This window comes from Alosa alosa, chromosome 12, assembly GCF_017589495.1.
Source record: "Alosa alosa isolate M-15738 ecotype Scorff River chromosome 12, AALO_Geno_1.1, whole genome shotgun sequence".
NCBI lineage: Eukaryota > Metazoa > Chordata > Actinopteri > Clupeiformes > Clupeidae > Alosa > Alosa alosa.
Window position 1 is genome coordinate 23,017,892 of NC_063200.1, and position 22,110 is coordinate 23,040,001.

General features: G+C 43.8%; 1 protein-coding gene across 2 annotated transcripts; it reads left to right on the forward strand.

Annotated features, from left to right (window-relative positions):
- The first annotated feature begins 1,070 nt into the window (after positions 1-1,070).
- lmnb1 (lamin B1) lies at positions 1,071-20,893 on the forward strand. Of its 2 annotated transcripts, none has more exons than XM_048258561.1 (11): positions 1,071-1,779; positions 11,024-11,180; positions 11,864-11,989; positions 13,244-13,414; positions 14,026-14,151; positions 16,236-16,456; positions 17,118-17,343; positions 18,198-18,302; positions 18,853-18,972; positions 19,761-19,883; positions 20,242-20,893. In XM_048258561.1, the coding sequence occupies exons 1-11, from the start codon at positions 1,418-1,420 to the stop codon at positions 20,281-20,283; spliced, it is 1,779 nt and encodes a 592-aa protein (XP_048114518.1). In that variant the 5' UTR covers positions 1,071-1,417; the 3' UTR covers positions 20,284-20,893. The 2 variants fall into 2 exon arrangements, with proteins under 2 accessions (XP_048114518.1, XP_048114519.1); XM_048258562.1 differs by having other exon boundaries at positions 19,761-19,853.
- Positions 20,894-22,110: the final 1,217 nt, after the last annotated feature.

Sequence of the window (22,110 nt, forward strand, 5' to 3'; positions counted from 1 at the left end):
ATGTTGATATTGTTTGAATAATTGCCTGACTCTGAAATAATCATTTTAATTTGCTGTAGGCCTATATTTTTAACAGCCATCATGTGTAGTCAGTGCAGTTGTGGATTCGGAGTAGTCTCCGTCAGAAGCCCATCTGAGAGAACTGTTGAACTTTCTTAGTCAGAAGGGAAGACAGCAACACTCTTTGAACACTTTGGTTCAGTGTCATTACTATCTCCCCTCCAGCTCATTTCTCTCCTTGGCGTTCCCTTCATTCCTCAACATTTTGTAATGTATGGCCACGCACACAGGTTACACAAGTGCTCACTTGGTGAAGGTGGTGTGGTCAGAGCAAGCAGAAATGCATGTTGGAATGTTGATGTGGGGTTTCCCCCCCTTTTCTTGTTCTAGTAGTTTTGTAAACCCAGCCCATAGAATTGAGAGTTTGGAGAGCTTCCCACCGACTGGAGTGCTGAAAATGGCAGAATTCCCTCTGGTGCATGTATGCATGTGCATAAAAAAAAAAAAACCTAAACAAAACACAACATTCAAACAGTAGGCTACAATATCTAAAGAATATAATGCCATTGCTTGTTTTGGAATGATGGTAAAAATGTACTACTTGCATACTTCTAGTTTTTGCTTTAGTGATAGTGATGTGTTTATCACATGGGTTAAACCCATTTTGTTAGTCTTCGCCATCTGGCACCATGCCCTCATACGTTAGCAGTGGAGCCCATAGGGGCGATGTGTCAACATTAGGTAGTCTACCACAGCTCGATCACCACACATCTTATGCCGATCAGGCATGAGAAGCAAGCATTTTGCATGAGGACAAAATAGCCTATTTCCTTTCCACATTTGTAAACAAACTACAATTCTATTTACGCGTATTCCTGCAGATTATATACCACGTGTTATTTTGGCGCAACGTTGGATACATTCCTTGTATTTTGAATTTTGTCTCGGACGCTCAAGTTGAAACGAGTCATTGCGTTGCGTCTTACCATTGGTGTATTGTGGTCACGTTGTCATTGCATATTAATGAGCGGCCATATTAGTCAAACCCATTCTTTCATTCGGTTGGGAGACAAAGTGCGGCGTTTTCATGGGCCTTGTGGATATCTTGCCTTTTCGCAGCTTCTACAATAGGCAGTTTACAAATGGTTGTTTTGTTGTAAGCTAGTATTTATTTGATCGCGCAATTCCAAAATTGCAGTAGGAAAACCAACTGCCACTGTAGGCCAAGCTTTATCTGGATTGCTGTATTTAACACGTTTCTTTTAACCAGTCAGTTTGCTCTGGTCGCCTGAGTCAATTGTTCGCGACTCGACATCTGTTTTACACCAGTTTTAAGAGGTTTCATTTGGTGGGTTATTATTATTTTTTTAAATATTAGGCCTACTTTTAAATTTCGAATCAGCATTTTTGTTTTACAATGGCGACCGCAACTTCAACTCCGGCCGGGCAAAGAATAAGCTCCCGCACTGCCGGCAGTACTCCTCTGAGCCCCACGAGGATATCCCGGCTGCAAGAGAAAGAAGAGCTCTGCAACCTGAACGACCGACTGGCCATTTACATCGACAAAGTCCGAAGTCTTGAATCCGAGAATAGCGTTCTGCATCTGCAAATCAGCGAGAAAGAAGAAGTCAGGAGCCGGGAGCTTACGGGTTTGAAATCACTGTACGAAACCGAGCTCGCGGACGCCAGGAGATCCCTCGATGACACGGCTAGGGACCGCGCGAGGCTGCAGATCGAATTGGGAAAGATCAAATCCGAGCATGAGCAGTTACTACAGACGTGAGTGGTTTATACCCGCCATGTGACTTCTTTTCTACATACTGGTTTAAACCGCATGCATTTCTTGTGATAATTTTAGTACTGGCTATTTCTTAGCCCCGGCCCACAAGATTGTATTTTGTATCCAGTCCAGCAGGTGTTGAGGTCGTAATGTGATACATGTATCAAGCTGACGCTGATATTTGTTGCCAATTTTCTACACGCTGCTTATGGCGCCTCTGCACTGGTAACAACCAGAATCCCGCGTCTGTGATGTTTTCATTTGAGTCAGTAGGCTACCCCCTCCCCTTGGGTAAAAAAGTTTAACCGCTTAATGTCTACATTGGTTAAGGAATGTTATTTGTAACAATATTTCTTCACAATGTACAGGGATTTCAAACCAACTTCGTTTAGTTGGTGTAGTAGGCTAGATGTTGTACAACAAAAGTCCAGTGTAGCAAAGATGCAGTTTTGACTTTTCCAAGAGCCACACCTATTGATAGTAGCGCATGGGGGAGGGGCGAGTACCTTAGTCCATTCTAGCCATTTGAATGGAATTTATACCGTCATCGCCCAACAGTGCACAGAAGTTTACATTGCGTGCAATTTATTGAATTTCCAGATTGTGGGCTACACATGTATATATTTAGGCATATTTGCCTGTTATAGTTCACGCCATTAAACCAGGTCTTTGGCGTTGTATTTTCTGGCGTTGCATTTTCTTTTTTTTCTTTCCAGCCTATATTTCGAAATGACTGTTATGTAGAAACTATTTTTCACGTTACCATGGATGCATGAGGAAATGAATAGTCTTACGTAAGGTTAAGGTGTGACTTAGCCTATAGACCTGCCTTACCCAATACAGAAGTTTTACTCAAGCTTGACAGGATGCACCTGAAAATAATAAAAACTAAATTATTAGATTCACCACCCCATCTGTCCTGGTTGGTAGCCTACATAATGGTAGGCTAGTTGCATGTTAATTCCTTGCCCTGTAACTGCCTTGGTCCCCCTTCTCTGCAGTTTTCTGCTGTCATTATTAAGAAAGGGTTTATCTTGAACTTGGGATAAAAGTTCAGCATGTCATTTTATTCTGGCTGTGGTCAGATAGAGTATTTCCATTTGCCCATCTTCAGACCAAGAGGGGGGGGGGTCTTTATTTTTTACAGAATTGTCCTCCTACATACCCCTAGTGCTCACGTGAAACTAGTCCACCCAGGGATAATTCCTTCCACAGGTCACATGAGCTGTTGAATGAGTACTCGTTCTCAGTTACACAAACATGTCAGCCTTTAAGAACCCTCGGATGTTTCTCTGAAGCTCTGATACCCTGCATATGACAGAAGTATGATTCAACAGAGAGATTTAATGAGTGCCCAACTCACTCCCCTTGCTATGACTGCACTAAGCCGTGCTAACTCCCCCACCATCTTAAATGATTAGTGAGTGCTTATAGCCCAATTTGGTGATTGTAAGGCTTTAACTTAAATGAGCATTTACTAAGTCAATGTAAACCAAGCCTGACTTAAAAAAAAAACAAAACTGCCCCTTCCCTTTTATATCAATTAAAGTATGTCATAAACAGGAAATTGCCATGTGCCATGATGGGCTCTGTAGCACATAAGCGGTTTTGTGCAGCTGCTTTGAAGTACAACATTGTCTGAATGAAGGGCAGTAGATACAATCATAGATGATTTGAATACTTTCATGAATGAACACAACTTCCTCACTTGTAACTTGAAACTCTTTACAGTTGGTTGCAGAACTGCATAGCCATTATATGGTGCTCAGTAGGGATGTAACAGTATGAAAATTTAACCTCACGGTTATAGTGACCAAAAATCACGGTTTTTGGTATTACCACAGTGTTTTTAAAAGTGTGTTCAATATGTTCAGAAAGCACCGATAGGCCTACAAAAGCTGAAATAGTTTCAAAATGTGTCCCGTTCACTTTTTCATATTAAATTGGTTATGTGCTTATATGGAGTTTGCCATTTCTGTTATTTGGATCCAATGAGTGAGACCAAAGTAAGTGTTCAAAATAAAACTTGCTATGGCGTTGGCTATGGCGTTCTCCTGATAACGTGAGTGGAATGGATTTCCGTGAGTGGACACGAACATAAAAAGACGCAGAGTGGCTAAATGATACAGTGAACGTTGTGCGGTGAAAATGTTCCTCCTTTAAAATCAGATGTAGCCTACTCTGAATCGCAGTTAAAACCATCAATTAGACAACAGAATCAGTAGGGTACCAGTTTTGTTTCATTGTACTAGGCCTACTGTATGTCAAAAGCAGGCTCGGATGAAGCTGGGAAGGAAACACGCGGTTTCAACACCGCGGTAATCAACTGTGATAATTATGATATTTCAAAAGAAAACGATAATTGTTATCGTCAACATTTTTATCGCGGTTTACCATTATACCGGTAATCGTTACATCCCTAGTGCTCAGAGATGGGTTTATTGCTGATGTAGAGTCTTTTGTCTGGAAGAAGCTTTCTGAGATTTGAAAATAAATTCTTTTAAAGTAAACTGTTTAATGTTGTGCTCATGAATGTGTGCCTTGAAGTCATTGTTGGACTTTTAGTTAATGCGTTTTTGAGTTGAAAACTAATTTTGTACTAGCTCAAACATGTGGATTGTAAGTAATTTTTTTTCCACTTGATTAGTTTCGGTCACTCATGTTCCCTGCATATTTTGAATTTGAAATGATTATTACTTGGCATTCTTTGAATACCTAGTCTCTCCCAGCGGCATGGTATGTGACGTTTCACAGAATCGCAGGCTTAGCGTCGACCCCTTGCAACCTCAGTGCACAGAGTTTAGTGATCGCCACCACTCACGTCGACCACACCCTTAGGACATCCATGGCCGCATGGAATTAGGTGTACATGTCAAACGGTGTTCGGTAACTACACGGTTGAATGGAGTTTGTTCTTACAAGCCTTCTGTTTAGTCCTCCTTTTTCTGGTAGTTTATGAGAGTCTCATGCCTGCTAATAGAAGGGTGGGCTTCCTGTATCACTGTAATTGGCTCGGGTATGTATATGCTGAGTTTTGCCCGCTCTTTTCTGACAGCTTGCCTGACACTAATTGGATGTCTGGTTGTCGCTTCTCATAGGATTTATAGCGTATCTGTTTGCAAACTTTGGACGCTAGTACACCAGTATGCCTTTGCACAGCTATGCATACAATTCAGCTTTTGCTGACGGACTTCAGAAAGCGGAAATTCCTCCGCAACTTGCCCTGAAGTTGTGGACACAGTGCTGATCGGCCACAGATGAGCAGTGTTTTTTTTTTTCTTTTCTTTTCTTTGAGAACTTAAGCCAAAATGTCCTCAGCATGTTTTCAACTTTTCTGCGTTCCTATCCTCCTCCTCTGCTGCCTCTTGGCACTGCATACTTGTACCATCCTTCAGCACCACCAGTGCTGCTGAACACCCAGAGAGAGAGAGAGAGGGGGGCAAGGGACAGGAGGCAGATTTGAGGGCACCCTGATCCCTGGCCCTTGATTGACTGAAGCAGCCACCTTGGGCCCTTTGCCCCCCCCCACCTGTTTTCAGAGTGCCGGCCACAAACAGATGGGCTTTATTAGAGAATAGCACCCACTGACCACACGTGAACCACACTGGCCACACAGTGAAACTCTGCTTTCTCGCATGCAGCCCCACTCCTGTTATGGGGGGGTGGGGGTTGTTAAGGTGGGCCCCCCTCCCCCAGAAAACGAATATCCTGTTGTACAGCAGTCTGGCTGTTCGGCTGGAGTTTCTCGAGTTCTCATCTTTGCAATGCCGGGTGATAAATACAGGCTTGCTTAGATAAACAACACTTTTTAGGAAGTGGGTAGATCTTAAGTTGATGTCATTTGTTTCAATCTAAACATAAAACATATAATTCTTAACAGCTGTCTTTTTTCAAGTCTAAACTGTGGTGGCAGTTTAATGGAGGAATGTTTATTTTATCCAGCAAAAAAAAAAAAAAAAGCCTTAGAATGAGCTTATTCCATGAGGTGGAGGCAGTGGTTTTTTTACGTGTCCAGGCCATAAACAAAGTGTGTTTCAGAATGACCTAGTTTCGGCGCAAGTTTCACTGGAAAGCCAAGTGGCCCTGTTGTCGTGGAGGGTGACAGTTGTTTTGAGTGTTGGAGGTAGAGTAGCCTAGACTAGCGACGAGGTGAAACAGACTCGGCATTGAGTGAAGGAGCAGCTGTGAAGTGCTCGTGATGTAAAGTAAAGCTCCTGGTGGCCCAGCTGTTCACACACTTTCTCGCTGAGGATCAACAAAAATGTGTCTCTTTGTGTGGCTTAATGCACATGCGTATCATCCAACCAGTAAGAGGTGCGGCTAAATCGGAGTCTGATTTCTTCAGGTAGAGAACTTGTGATCTTCAGGGTCTGCGTGTGGTTGGCAGACACTTTTGTCTATTTATGTAATTAATCTATCTATAATCAATCTATAATTTGAATATAGACAGACACATAGTGAGTCATTGTGATTCAAGCCGGAAAAAGAGGCTGCCGTTGTACAGACACCTGAAATGGAAAGGAATATGAAACAAAACACTGCACCTGTGAAATGCATGTCAGCCCTGGAATGTCTGTGTGTGTGTGTGTGTGTGTGTGTGTGTGTGTGTCCTTAATCACATCTAGAGAATGTACGTTTTGGTGCTTTTCCAAGAATCCTTTGCCTTTGGCCATCACGTGCAAAGCCTTGAGGTTTTGTTCCGATGTTCTTGGACCTCAGGAGGACTGCTTGTGAGCACATGAAACAAGCAGGAGGAGGGGGATCAATATCTACACTGTCTTTTACTCTTCTCCTTTGCCAGCCTGTTGCAGATGTATGTGAAATGCCAGTCATTCCAGAGGCATTCCCCACATTCTGTGCTCTACCTTTACACTGCCGAGAGCCGCCCTTACCTCTGTCCCCTCCAGCAGGAAAACAGAGGTGGGGAGGGGGGTTGCCAGAGTGATTTGTTCCCCCTCTCTCTTTTACCATCCATGCTTTATTACAAAAAAATGTGAGGCCCCTTAAACAGTCAATCTCATGTTTTCTCTCCTGCTGCGGAAGCTACTATGTCAGCAAAGCTAATCCCACAAAGGCATGGAGTGACTTATGTTTATTTTTTTTTAAGCTGGATATCTTTTGGGCGTTTCTTTCAGTTAATTGCACAGCACCGTTGAACTGTATAGAATGCTTATTAGCCATAAAGACTCACGCAACACGCATGTTGTGGCTAGCTATAAGCTAACCTGGGAATTCGCTGGGGCGCCAGTTGGAATCTCATGTGATGGGAACCCCTGGCTGGCTGGAGTCAGTCATGCGTTAACGCATTTCTGTGCCGTTCTCACAGCATATGTGTGCTTGAACAAACGGACACGGGCCCCTACGTGGCTTTTCCCAACTGCTTTGCCATGTGAACGGCCAACTGCGAGTCACATGAAGGCTGCTCGAGCATTTGTGAAACTCCTCTCCAGCAAGATGTGGGTTCATGACCTGAAATAGGTTGAAAGTCTAGACGTCCACTACACTCACACATTAGTTATTTGCTCCTGGTGTTAGAGAGAGTACTTAAAACCCTCAGGCATGGCGATACAGTAGCAGAAATGCCTAGTGGGTGTATAGCTATGTTGCTATTTCCGCATTAGTGAATGAGTGGAGCGTTCTGTCAATACAAATCCCTCCTCCCCCAGCAGGGGGTCCATGGGGGGTGGGTTGGGATCAATGAGGGCCTCAGGGTCCTCTTCACACATGTTTGGTGCATACTTTAGCCATCCCGTGGCAAGCCCTGGCTTTTGAACATAAGAATACAGCAAAGCTCAGTTCAGAAAAAGAGGCCAGTGTATGTGCCCCCCCCCCCACCCCATACACATATACGCACACGCACACAGACACACACACACTCAAAAGCCCTCACATGAGTGAGTTCCAGTTGACCGCTCCACAACCGTACCTCATCATATCCTGTGCAGCAGTTTTTCTTTCACGCCCAGAGAGTGGCCATTGTGGAAGCAGGAAGTACTTCCCTGACCCTTCCATGGGATTCCTAGCCCCAGCGGAGACGTTATCAGCGGCCAGTTGGTTATGATTTTGGGTGGACTTCCTCAAGGAGCCCTCATAGTCAGCAGCCTTTCCAGAGATGTCTGTGTTCTCCCTACTCAGAGGGCAACCCACTGAGTACCCTTTCAAATGCTTGAGGATGCGCGTAGTTGAATTCTTGGTGTGCCTCAGTGGTTCTCAAACTTTCTGTCATTCCCCACTTTGGAGGTGTGGAATTTTCAAGCCCCACCTGACCTCATCAACCCGGCAAAATGGTAACATTAAAATGTATTTCGCCTTTTTGTTACACGTTACATTTCTTGCTCGGTTCGCTGGATCAGATATTATCTTAGTTCATATGTCGGTCTGTTTATGACCCCCATGTTTATGTGGCTGTTTTGTTTTGAATCTATGATTACATCACATTATATTACATTACATTAGGCTGATCATTATAGTCATATGGGCCTTATTAAAGATGGGAACAAAAAATTCTCCGGTTCATCCAGCCCCACCTGCCATGTATCTATTCCCCAGGACCAGGGCATAGTTTCATAAGAAAAATCTGCACATGCCAGTCTGTGCAAAAAAGGTTTTTACTTAGAATTTGTGCAAGCTTTCGGTCTACGGACCTTCTTCAGGCAGTCGATCCAGGAAATCCAGAGACAGGATTTCTGGTAGGAAAAAAATAATAATTTGTGGCCTAATACGTTTATTTATAATAAGTTTGTTTGCTCTAATGCAAAAAAAAAAAGAACCCTAGACCTTGTTTTTGCAGAAGAACTTTAAATTGATTTAACATGTCAATAGACTGAGACTACTTGTTGTCGCTCTTGGGCAAGCTCTGGTGACAGGTTTACACTAGATCCTATCTCCTAGTACATCAGCTTACCTCGCCCATCAAGTTGTAGTGGAGCCACTGGATAGATCTAATCATTTTGCGCCTCTCGTTGTGACTACCGTATTTTCCCGACTATAAGTCACACTTTTTTTCATAGTTTGGCTGGTCCTGCGACTTAAGTCAGGTGCGACTTATATATGAAAAAAATATATAATTGAACATGTTTTTAAATGTTGATTGCATTCTCCACATTTTTAGCAACATTTTCATGTACCATATTAGCATTTTTGTTCAGTGAATCTTTGGTAAATTGCTTTACAATTCCCATCGGGCCTATAGGCCTATGGCCTGCTTGCTTCGGTCACGTCCTTTTAAAACTGCATCTTTTTCTCTCTCGTGAGCATTTAATCTGCTGCCAGCTTGTGACTCCACATCGCCCAAAATGCTTGATTGCATTGTATTCTCCACATTTTAGATACATTTTGGTCTACCACATGGCATTTTCTTTCAGCGAATCTTTTGCTTTGCAATTACCTTCCTGCCCTCCTCTTGGCTGCCTTCACTCCTTTGTCTTCATTAACATGAATCTTTTTGGCCTCAATAATCCAGTTACATAGTCTCTGTTTTTGTTTTTGGATTTTGTGAAATACATTTCTAAATAAATACGACTTATTGTCTGGTGCGACTTATATATGTTTTTTTCCTGCTCACGATGCATTTTTTGACTGATGCGACTTATACTCAGGCCATCCTTAAAAATATTTTCGTTTGCCGTAACCCGACCGACCTTGTCAATTTAGAACCGACCAATACAAATGCAATAAAATAATATTCTTTCAGTAGGCCCAAGTACTGTGAATTTAAATTGCCTACATGCAAACGTGGTTCACTTAAATAAAACCCTGTGGCGTCATCTCTACACCATTGGTTTTACGCAGGTCACACTATGGCCTAAGCTTCGTTTCATTCACACAAACTGATAACGCTTTTACTTGGCACGAAGTTCTGGAAGAACTGTGGCCAGATCTTTTCTAATCCCTTCTCCCCCCTAGTCTAACGGTGACCGTGTCGGAGTATTGAAATTAGTTGTGGTCTATTCAGCATTTCTCAAAATATGGGTCCGCAACATGGAGACTGCCTGTCCGCGGAGTCGTGGAGTGAAATTAGGCCCGGTGCTTCATCTGATAATTTGCTGCGCAGTTGATCAAGAAACCGCCGGTTGACGAAAAAAGAAAACAAACATTTCTGCTATCGATGTCATTAAACATGGAGCCCTACAATTAAGTGGTGGTATGAACATTCATTCAATGCGCGTCTGCGCGAGAGAAACTGAAACTAATCGATAACGTTGGTATCAAAGCTCCGCTTCAACCTGTTGGAAGGCTATTTATTTATTTCTTTGACGAAACTTAATAGAACGACGTTTTTTGGAACTTCCTTAGAAACAGAGCAGAGACTGTATAATACACTGTATAGCACTGAGTATTGTATAGTCAAATTTCAATATAACGTGGCCAAGAGCTATTGTAGCCTTCTTTCTGGGTACATGTAGATGAGCCCTATGACCCCAAAGTCTGCCATGACCGGGCCTCAGGTCAAAGAAGTTTGAGAAAGGCTGGTCTATATAACCTGCATCAGAATGAGGTTTGCAATGGTGCGCCTGAAGGCACGGGTTGAAGACCCAGTCAGTTACGTCACGATATGCACATTTGTGTAAATTCATTCCTACGTAATCACCATGACTAAAATTGTACTTTTTTTTTTTTACTTTGAATCTTGAAAAAAAAAATATTGACCTACCTACCGACCCCATTTTTAATTTTTTTTTGGCTGTTACTGCAAACAAAAATATTTTTAAGGATGGCCTCAGGAGCGACTTATAGTCTGGAAAATATGGTACTAATCCTTTCAATGGCCAGCATTGTTCTGTGTAGGGCACACCTTCTGTTATTGGGTGTTGTCTGGTGGCTGTTGTTGATGTCTTAACAGTTTTTAACTATTTCTTTGAAAACATTTAACACTATTGGGTAACTCTCTGGCTATGCATTCCAGCCATTGATTTGGTTATTTGATTTCAGGGGGTTTGCCAAGTCTGATTTGTTTTGTATCAATGAAGGTGGTTAGATTGTTGATTTTGTGGGTGGAGCATGAACTCTCCAGCCTATCTTGGAGCCCCCTTCCCTTGATCCAGCCCTCACCTTTCCACCCCCAGTTACACACTTAATACTCCTGATGTGGAACCAAAGAGGGTCACCCCCACTCAAAGCTGCTTTTCAGTTATTAGTTTGCCTTAAGGCCACTGTTCAGCCTCTCCCCATGTCGGCTGATCCTGATCCTCTTGTTGCCTGTAATGCGGGTGACTGTTCTGATGACTTCTCCCATCCACACAGTCACGCCAAGAAGGACGCAGACCTCTCCGGCACCCAGGCCCGGCTGAAGGACCTGGAGGCGCTGCTCAACTCCAAAGATGCAGCTCTGTCCACCGCACTGTCCGAGAGGAAGGCCCTGGAGGCGGCCGTGGCTGACCTGCAAGCCCAGGTCCAGGAGGTATGGTGCAAAAGCTATATATAGTTCTGGAAAAAAATTAAGACACACACGCACATAGATACACACAGATACAGCTCTGGAAAAATTAAGAGACCACTGCACATTTTGCTGAGGTCATCCTACAGTTGCTGAGGGACATTCAAATGAGTTGATGGGTCATATTCAAAATTAAGCCAAAATCAAATCGTCAACTCATTTGAATGTTGCTCAGCAACCGTAGGATGACATCAGAAAATTGTGCAGTGGTCTCTGCAGTCTTTATAAGTTTATGACATTTTATTATGCTATGACGAAGCTCTACAGATAACCCAAGGTTTTCCTGTATTTATATGGGGGGGGGTCCCTGTGAACCTGGGTCCCTGTGGGCACTCCCCTGGTTTTCTGTAGTGTTACTCATAATGTCAGTAAAATGGTTTGTGTTCTTACTGCTTAATCACTTTTGGACTTTGAGTCATGTCATTAAATTGCCAATAGGGGGCAATGTCAAGTTACATGTTGTACTGGCCCTTTCAGCCCTGAGGACGAGTCTTGAAACGGCAGAATCTACCATCATTCAGATGGGTTGAATTAATCTTGAGATTTCTCACATCTCAAAACTGATTCAAAATTGATTAATAATGATCCCCCCCTCCTCCTTTCCTCTCCTCCTTTCCTCATTGTGCCTGTGTGCTTCCCACCCTCAGCTGGATGCAGGCTTGATCGCAGCCAAGAAGCAGCTGGGCGACGAGACTCTGCTCCGCGTGGACCTGGAGAACCGCTGCCAGAGCCTGATGGAGGACCTGGACTTCCGCAAGAACATGTTTGAGGAGGTGAGCCTTTGAGCACATCCCACCCACCCTCCCTTTTTTCAGTAGGTAGAACCCACTCCACCAGTCACCCAGGTGAAGGAAAACGCATTGGGCCCTCCGCAGGAGAAAACTCTGACATTTTCCACCTGCCGCGAATGATTAACGTGTGAGAGCAGACCTGTTTTACCACCCATGCCAGACAACCTGTTTTTTCCCTTTAGACATCAGAAGTGTTTACTTGAGGTCTCCACCAGCCAGCCAATACCTGTTTAAGCGACTGTACAACATCTGTGGGCACCTCTTTGTTTGACATTTCTGAGCAATTACTTGTTTTATTGCACCACTTTTCTAACTATTGATGCTGTGGAAGTTCATTGAACCTGTGCCAAACCACAGACATGCTAAACCTTAACGTGCCATTTGGTTATGATGAAGGCATTCTCCCTGGTTTTCCTGATTGCACAGTGGTAGAATAATTAGTGTTGCAAAAATTAAAGTGGTTATGCTACATCAAAGAATATTTATACCACACACTCACAGACAAATAATACAATATAAAGATATACTGACATATACAGACCTGTACATTTATTTATTTTACATTTATTTTTCTGCCTATGTATTGTGTTCATTGGGTTCAGTCAGTTAGATCATGGCTGGGAATGGATTACAGTGGTGCATGTGTTTAGCTTACAGGCTGAAATGGCCATTTCATTGAGCCCTGTTTAATTCACAAACCTATCTGGGACACGTCCGCCTGTAGAGTTGACTTAACAGACAGATCACATCAATGAAAGGGTACAGACCTGTGTGTGTGTGTGTGTGTGTGGCTCTGTCGGGGGCTAGCCCATCTGATTAGTACTCAGCGAGTGACTGCTGGCCTTGCTGACCTGAGCAGCCGCTGCAGATTATGCTGTGAAGCTGCAGTCCTTTTGTTGGCCCTTTACTATGAGCACGGCGCTGAATGAGACGTATTGTGCACTATGTTGACAGAAGGTTTTTTTGTTTTTTTCCCCCTCCATTCCCTCTCTGGTCCCCTCCTACTGCCCTCTCCTACGCCTACCTTCACACGCTACTCTTAACAACCCTCTTCAACTTTATCACCTCTTCTCTCACTCAATCGCTCTATTGTTTTCACTTAACGCACCTTGACCTTTCTTTTGCACTTTTCTTCCTCTCTCTCTCTCTCTCTCTACATCTCTCTGTTGCGCTCTCTCTCCTTCCTTCCTTCCTTCCTTCCTTCCCTCCAACCCCACCTCCCCACCCCCGCTGTAGGAGATAAAGGACACTCGCCGCAGCCTCGAGACGCGTATGGTGGAGGTGGACTCTGGCCGGCAGGTGGAGTACGAGTTCAAGCTGCAGCAGGCCCTGATGGACATGCGCCAGCAGCAGGAGGACCAGCTCAAGCTCTACAGAGAAGAGATGGAGTCCACCTACGTGGCCAAGGTCAGCTTCAGTAAATGCACTTTATCCACAGCAGTTCAGGTGCCATTTCAGGGCAAAAGGTGGTGGTCTGTTCACACAATCAAAACACACAAGTAACAAACAATGTAGTGTCTGTGAAATGTTAAGAAATCTATAGTCATAGGAACTGGAAGTGGACATATTGTACAGTTTGAGGTGTGAAATGATTAAACAGAAAGTACCAGGCCACTGTTTGGGTAAATGGCATTAGTGGCATAAGTCAAAAAGGGTTCCCACAAGTGAAGAGTTTTGTGTTTGTATCTATTTCTTAGTGAAGGGATCCAGTAAAGAACATGATGGTTGGCAGCTGCTGTGGAAAATATTTTTAAAAAAGCTTTTGCAGAGAGAGTGGTCACAAGATTCAAGCTTTAATATGTCTTCACACCTCAGCAGAGATGCCCATGTGTTAAACTATGGCTTCCTTTCTCTTACCCTCACCCTCAACCCCCCTCACGGTCTCTGCAACAGTGTAGCAGTTCCTCTTTGCAGTTTTGTTTTTCAGTGTCGCGCAGGTTTCTCTTCTCTGTGCGAGTGCTTTAAACCCCGGCTGCTGTCTGTGTGTGTGTGACTGTGTTTTGTGTTTCCCGTTGCAGCTGGAGAACGTGCGTCTGTCGTCGGAGATGAACAGCAGCGCTGCCAGCATGGCCCGCGAGGAGCTGAAGGAGTCGGCGCTCCGCGTGGAGAGCCTCGCCGCCCAGATGGCCAGCATGCAGAAGGAGGTGCGCACTCTTCTCATTAACTTCCCTCCTCCTTTCCTCTCCTCCTCTCCTCACTGCTCTCTTTCTCTGCCGCTCAGTCTGCCCATCACATTTCACTCGACTGTCACGTCTTCCTTTCTTTCTCAACTTTCTCCCCCTTCATCTTTGTTTTTAATTCCGCCTCTTCCTTTTCTTCTTTTCTGCTAGTTTCGTGTTTTTTTTTTTTTTTTTTTTTTCTATCATCAGCCGCATCGACCAGCTGTGGTGGTTGTGGTGAACAGTTAAATTCTCCACTCTATTTCTCTCTTGATGCTTTATGTGGCGAGCATGCTGGTTTTAAAGTCTCTCTGTAGTTGGTGGATCATCAAAGCTGATCACATTGTAAGCAGGGCTGTAGTGGAGGCTAACCACACGTAAACGCCATTTATGCACCACCTCAATTTCGGAAAATGGCCTTTATGCACCTCTAAATTGCACTTAAGTGCCTACATACATGGATCCCAACACACTGAATGCATACTAGATAAATTATTGTAGTGGTTTGTCTGAAAACGTTACTTATAACGTGAGGCTACTTAACAAGATACGTTTTCTCCATTTTAACCTCATTTTGCAGACACAGGTGAGACAGACATTGATGCAGAAAGCACACAGGGAGGAGAGAGAGATAGAGAGAGGAGATGAGGAAAGAGGAGAAACAGAGAGAGAGCGAGAATAAGAGAGGAGGAAAAGAGGAAAGACAAACAGAATGAAGGAAAAGTGGAGAGAGAAGGAGAAACCAGGAAGAGGAGAAGCAGAGGCCAGAGGAACAGAGAGGAGAGATGGAGAGCAGATGCCACCCACACATCTGGACTGAGAAGCAACAGACACAATTGAATAGTGATTATGTGGCCTATATGGAATACCCACCCAGTGATGCTCATACTGCCAACAAATGGTAGCCTATTGTGATGTGGTCATGATGCAAATACTCCGGGTATTCTGTGGTCCACCTTCCCGGTGACAGTGTCGTGGTTCGCCTGATCACATCATTTATAGTTTACCCACCTCTTTTTTCTATCCACTACACCCCTGGTAATAAGGGATACTCTGAAGCAGTTTTTTGCAGCACAATCAGAAACTCTATGGTCCGTCGACCTTTGATTGGCTGTATAATCTCTGGTAACTTTGGAACATGCTGATCACACAGTTGATGGGAATTTAAATCTTGCACAAGAGTCTCCTTCCTCAAAATGGCAGGTAGTGCCTGTTTTACTTTTTAAAGGAGAACTCTGACAATTTTCTACATTGTCTTCCCGAGGTCACTGAGTACTGCCGGTACGATTTATTTTTGATATCATGCCCCCAGAGTGTAGCATTGTAGCTGCCTGACTGCTCTAGCTGTTGGCTGCAGCAACTCAAGCTAGCAGTGGTTTTTTTTCTTTTTCTTTTCTTGGTGACCTCAAGAAATGGAGATCGATGTGAAAAATTGGTGGAGTTTTCCTTTAAGCTCTGTCTCAAGTCTGATAAGAGGTGTGCACAGTCACTGAGCTTCAGGGGAGTATTGCTATAGAAAGAGTCATCCCTGGTAGTAGGTGTTTCTGTTTTGGATCCTGACCTATGCCAGTTGCCAGAAATATTCTAGAGGCTCTTGGATACATTTCTAATGATTCTGTAATGATCTGGGACACCTGTCGCATTGCGTCTGAGTGTATGCTCTAGCTAGCTGATTGTAATTACGGTCCATCTGTTAGTGGCATGCCTAATGAGTGTGTGGAGAAATGGTGAGATGCTGTTGGTCTGCTACACATCTGAGTCAGTGATGGTGACGGGAGCAGTGGTGACCGGAACAATGGCAGGGAGTGAGCCACGCATGCTCTGCGGAGGTTGTGTTAGTCTTGTACCTGCCAGTGTCACTTGTTCCAAAATAACATGGTGTCAAATGACCCATTTATTATTTTTCTTGTGGAAAATAAGTGACCGAAATTAAATTTGGGAAATGTCACATGCAGACACTTTTGACCGCCTGTATTTTAAAAATCTTGCCTATGGCCTTGGTGTCTCAGTCATATAAAATCATAATAATTATGGTACATTGTGTGTGTGTGTGTGTGTGTGTGTTTCAGTCTCGTGGCTGGCAGGATCGCATCAGCGAGCTGGAGTCAGCCCTGGCCAATGAGCGTGACACCAGCCGACGACTGCTGTCCGAAAAGGAGCGTGAGATCGCCGACATCCGCGCCAAGATGCAGCTGCAGCTGGACGAGTACGAGCAGCTACTGGACGTTAAGCTGGCCCTCGACATGGAGATCAATGCCTACCGCAAGCTCCTGGAGGGAGAGGAGGAGAGGTGAGGCAGAGGAGAGAACACACATTTAACCCAAACGCACACAATAACGACCCAGTCCTCACGGACACAGCAGTCAACAAAGAAGGCAATGAATATCCGCGAGAGAGAGAACCTAGAAATCTAGAAGAAGTGCATCTGTCCCAATAGAGACTGGAGAGATAAATGAAGACTTGTGATTGATGCCCTTGTGATTGGCTACATGGAGAACAAGGATAATCATTTGATGGCTGTGCTTACATGAAAATGTGCACACACACTTGTCAATATGTTTGATTTAGACAGTAAACTAGGGATTTGTTTTCTTTCTTTCTTTCTTGCTCAAACTAGTTTTGAAAGAGATTTGACTGAAGTACAAACCCACTTAAAAGAGAAAACACAGAAAAGAGGAATTGAATCTATGCTCTTAGACTTGCCTCTTATAGTTGGACATTTACACATAGGGTGATGGGAAAGATCACATGTTTGACCCAAAACAAGCAGAATTCTGCTTAAACGGCACAAAAGCAGGAAAGAAAAGTTGGTGCACAGACACCGACACCAACACTTCATGTAATACTCTGTGCTTTGAAATAAACGTTATTCTTTGTGTCTCATGTTCTTTCTCTCTGTCCTTTTGTTTCCATCTCTTTTTCGTTTGCTCTCTCCATCTTTCCCTCTCCAGGCTGAAGCTCTCCCCTAGCCCATCGTCTCGCGTGACTGTGTCGCGGGCGTCCTCATCGCGGAGCGTGCGCACCACACGGGGCAAGAGGAAGCGCGTGGATGTGGAGGAGTCTGAAGCCAGCAGCTCGGTCAGCATCGCCCACTCGGCCTCGGCCACTGGCAACGTCTGCTTTGACGAGCTGGACGTGGACGGCAAATTTGTCCGTCTGCAAAACGCCTCCGAAGAGGTGAGCGATTGCACATACGCTAGCACACACTCCAACACACACACACACACACACACACACACACACACACACACACACTTACTTTCCTACTGAGAGGAGGCGATCAGATATGCAAACTTGCTGTCGTGTACACACGTCCAAACTCAAACTGTCTCTGCCTTGCAGCAGGACCTTGAAAAAAATGAGGGAACACACACACAGTGCAGACGCTTTCTAGTTTTATTTAGAGGAGTTGAAGGAAATGACCTCATTCACAAGCACTTGCAGGAAATCACCAAACTGGAAGGTGTGATATTATGACCACTACACCCACAGGAGCACATGCAGATAGAGGGAGACCAAGAGATAATATGAACGTCAACATAAATCCCACAAAAAGCTTTGAGCGCCTTTATTTTAGTTGATTTTAAAGAGAAACTGTCCCTCATCCCAATCTCTACCCCTCCTGGGTTCTTTTCTGTGTCTCAAAAGACTTTTTCCTAAAAAAATTAGGCACTACATAATAAGGGAGAAGACAATAATCAAGATGAGTCTTTTGAAACCCCATGCAGTGTGATGAGATGTTTGATTGTAGAGTGCTGTGTCCCTACAGCCTAGTGTGTGGCCCCTGTGCCTGCAAGCTCATTCCTCAGCGTGTAAATATGAAGGCTCGTCTGGGAGCCTTTGGTCCCCGGGGGTGCCCACATAACGCTGACATTTGGTTCCCATTACTACTGACAGGTCTCCACACGCTGTTTTGGCCCCTCTAGCTGTTTGTACCCCGTGTGTTTGCACCACTGTCTTTCTGTGTGTGTGTGTGTGTGTGTGTGTGTGTGTGTGTGTGTTTATGGTCTTTGTCTTGCTATGTTTATCAGGACCAGGCCATGGTGGGGTACGAGATGACCAGAGTGATCGGCGACACCTCGGCCACCTACAAATTCACCCCCAAATACGTCCTCAAGGCTGGGCAAAAAGTCACTGTGAGTCACCTTTCCTATTCTGTCATTCTACATAAGGCAAAATGTTAACTTTAATTCTTTTTTTAGCACCTACTTTTTCAGTTAACAGGTGTGCCTCCTTCTATTAGTCAGTTCAGTCATGTACCAGGGAATGAGCCCACCCCCCCACTATAGAACAGCATTAACACTGTGTAGACGTTTTCATTATGTTGTGATGCAAATGTTACTTCCTAGTTCAGTTATTACACACACACACACACACACAGGCTTAAGCTTCTCAGGCACTATGCTGGAATTCAGGCGTGGGATGGGCTGAGTTTGGGATTTGCAAAATGGATAATTATGTATAACTGCTTCGAACATTGATGATTACTTCAGGGACATAATATTTGTTTTGATGTCCTCCGAATAGAATAGGGCTACAGTTGGTCTATGGAGATTGTACTGATTGTACTTCAAAACACACTTTTTTCCCGTGGTGGTTGAGGGCCTTTGGGTTGGGAAAGGTTTTTGTTTTTACTGTAAACCTGAGGCCAGTAGTAAGTGGAGTTTGTGTGGTTTTGGCCTCCAGATCTGGGCCTCCAATGCTGGCGTGAGCTCCAACCCCCCCACCGACCTCGTCTGGAAGAGCCAGAGCTCCTGGGGCACCGGGGAGGACGTGAAGGTCGTGCTGACTGACCCTCAGGGAGAGGTATGGCCAGCGCACGCTGTCTGTCTGTCTCTGTCTTTGTCCATCTGTGTCTTCTCTCGCTGCTACAACCTTTCAATCTGTCTTTGACTCTGTCTGTCTGTATGCGTCGTGAAAAGGATCACAGACACCGTTTAGTTCTCAGTCAGTCTTTATCTTTCCCTTCCACTCTCATTCTCCTTCTGTGTGTAGGACACACCAAGCATTGCTTTCCGACGATGCTTCCCACAGTTGCACTTTCTAGTTGTACTTTTCAAATGAGCGCAAATATCATCTTTGTAACGGCTTTCAGTAAATGGAAAGCAAAATACACATTTAAACAGCTGGCAGTTCAAGTCTGACTTGGCTGTTTTGTATTTCCTGCTAGTCACTAGAAACGGGAAGCAAGGCTGTCGTTAGTGGTGACGTCAACAGAGGTGCGGTGGTTAGTGAGGTCTCCTGGTAACAGGGAACAGTTGGCTGAGTGAAGTGGGTTGATGAGTTGTCAGATTAGCACATTTACCAGAAGATGAGCACAGGAAAGGCCTGTGCTTTGGTGACATTGCAACAGAATAAAAAGTTGTGAAATCGCACACTTCTCCTTGTTAGTGTTGAAAGAAAGGAAACATTGAATAGTAGGTTGTTCAGGAAAGCGTTTGTGTACTCATTCTTTGTATGGGCAATTGGGCATGTTGAGGTTTGGAAGCTGGTTCCGCAGAGGGATTATTGTGGAATGAGTGGTTCCCATGTTCACCAGCAGAGGTCAGCCTTTACTCAGTCAAGTAATGTGACCATGACTCTTGTTCCAACAGGAGGTGGCTGTGAGGAGTACGGTGTTCAAGACAGCCAGTGCTGAAGAGGAGGAAGAGGAGGATGAAGACTACGACGATGAGGACGGTGTGGAGGTAATGGAGGAAGATCTCTTCCACCAGCAGGTACACCTCCATTGGATTTCTGCTGCTGCTGCTGCCACTCTAGCTAACTAACCGCAGCCACCCCACCCCTCAGAGATCTGCACCGGATGCCATCCAGAGTCATCTGATCTTTGGGGATGGTGTGGCTCACAGCATAAATTTACTAACACAGTCCAGAGGCTCTGCACAGAATATCCAGTTGGAGGGTGCTTTTGCTGTGTGTTTCGTCATTACTTGAATGTGGATGTTATTGGTGACTGTGGTAACCCTAGTAATAACAATATAACTTATAAAAAACCTCTTCAATAGGTGGTTGTAATGTCATCGTTATTGTATTGTTCATAATGTGTGGTTGTTTTTGTTTGTTTTGTAAATTTAGGGAGATCCCCATCCTGCCAAGAGAGGTTGCTCTATCATGTAATCTCATCCAACCACCTCCAGACCGCTCACCTCATCCTCCAACAACTTGTCACTGCCAGCTGCCAACCCTACCATCACAGAACTATTTTTATACCTTTTTAGTGATTGTAAAAACAAACAAAAACATTTTTTTTTCTTAGGTTTATTTTTTGGTGACACAGTACATTTTTATTTTTATGCAACTCATGATTTCACAGTACTGGGCTTTGTATGAACCAAATTATAATTTCTATAATTATTATTAATAATATGTTTGTTTTATCAGAGGGGAGGACTTTTTTTGTAGCACAACAAATTGGAACATCTGTGACCAGAGGCAGCTTTGTGAAATTGTCAGTTCCTTCAGGTGCTTCTCAGTATCTCTACTCTCTATTTCTACTCTTATGAAGAAATTTAGGATTTTAAAGCCTTTTTCTAGAAAGTGTTGATTTTTTTTATAGGAGCTTCTTTCTCTCTCTGATAGTCTTAGAAGGTTAAGATGGAAATATAGGCTGTATTTTACATGCATGCGAGTGTAAAGAGAATAAAGATTAAAGTTTGTAAAGTTTTTTTTTTTTTTTTAATTTTTTTTTTATTATTATTATTATACCTACTGGTAATTGGTTGATACTCCATCTTAACAAAAGACAAGTGTGGCCTACTGGTTTGGGTATTGGACTTGTGAAGGTGGCCGGTTCGATCCCTGACTAGTAGGAAAAATGTGGGTGAGGGGAGTGATTGGACAGCGCTCTTCCACATCCACAACTACAGATAAGGTGCCCTTAAAGCAAGGCACCTAACCCCCAACTGCTCCCCGGGTGCCGGATCAGGGGCTGCCCACTGCTTTGGGTGTGTATGTGTGCTCGTAGTGAGCTCACTGCTCGGACTGTGTGTGCCCCCGAATGGGTGAAATGCAGAGAACAAATTTCTAGTAGGAACTTCCTACATGACCATACAGTCTAACTTAACAAAGATCTACAGCGTTAAGCATTTTTGTTTGTTTTGTTTTTGAGGACAGCGAAATTGATTGTCTTATAAACACAAACCACTAGTTACCAATGTGACGTCTGTGTTGTAGGACCTCCCGTGCAGATGAACATAAACCCCTCATCTTTTGGCACAATAACTACAGGGAACACCTATGGAATATGCCTAAATTAATAAGTCATGTGTACCACAGACCTGTAGATAGTACTGTATATCTATAATGGTCATGAAGACTAAAAGCATGTTTTATTAATTTCTTTCTTTTTCATTTGATAATCATTGTCATACTCCACTGTACTGGGCTGAAGGGACCCTCCTTAGGGTTTGGCAGGGTTTCTAGCAGACCCAAAGTTTGTAGCTCCTGTTAAATATGATTTCAGTAGGTAAACCTATGGAGTTTTCTAGTCTACTCTGAAAGAGTTCCATAACTGGACTCAAACCTGTACCTACACTGTCGACTCCAAATTCTGAATTTACTGTCAGCAACTGGTGTAACACTACAAAATAATCAGTGTTCTTGTGCAGTTGTGAATGGGGATGGACTGTATGCAATACACTAAGGAAGCTGATTCTAATGTCTCCTTTATGTCGAAGTACCCCCTTTGACTGGAGATTTCTGAAAATGTGATTGCCTATTTGTCTTACACAAACCGCCGCATTGTATTCCTTATGCCTATTGGATTGAAAGATAACCATTGTATTAGGTCTGTGGGTTTTTGTCAGGGTGTCAGTTAACTTGCATGCATTTTATTTTTGAGTTGTTGTAACCTTAACATTTAAAATTTTAAATAAACTATTGATTTGTTGTATTTTCTATCTGCTGTGCAGTGAAGTCATTGTGTAGTTTGTGGAGAAAGGAAGC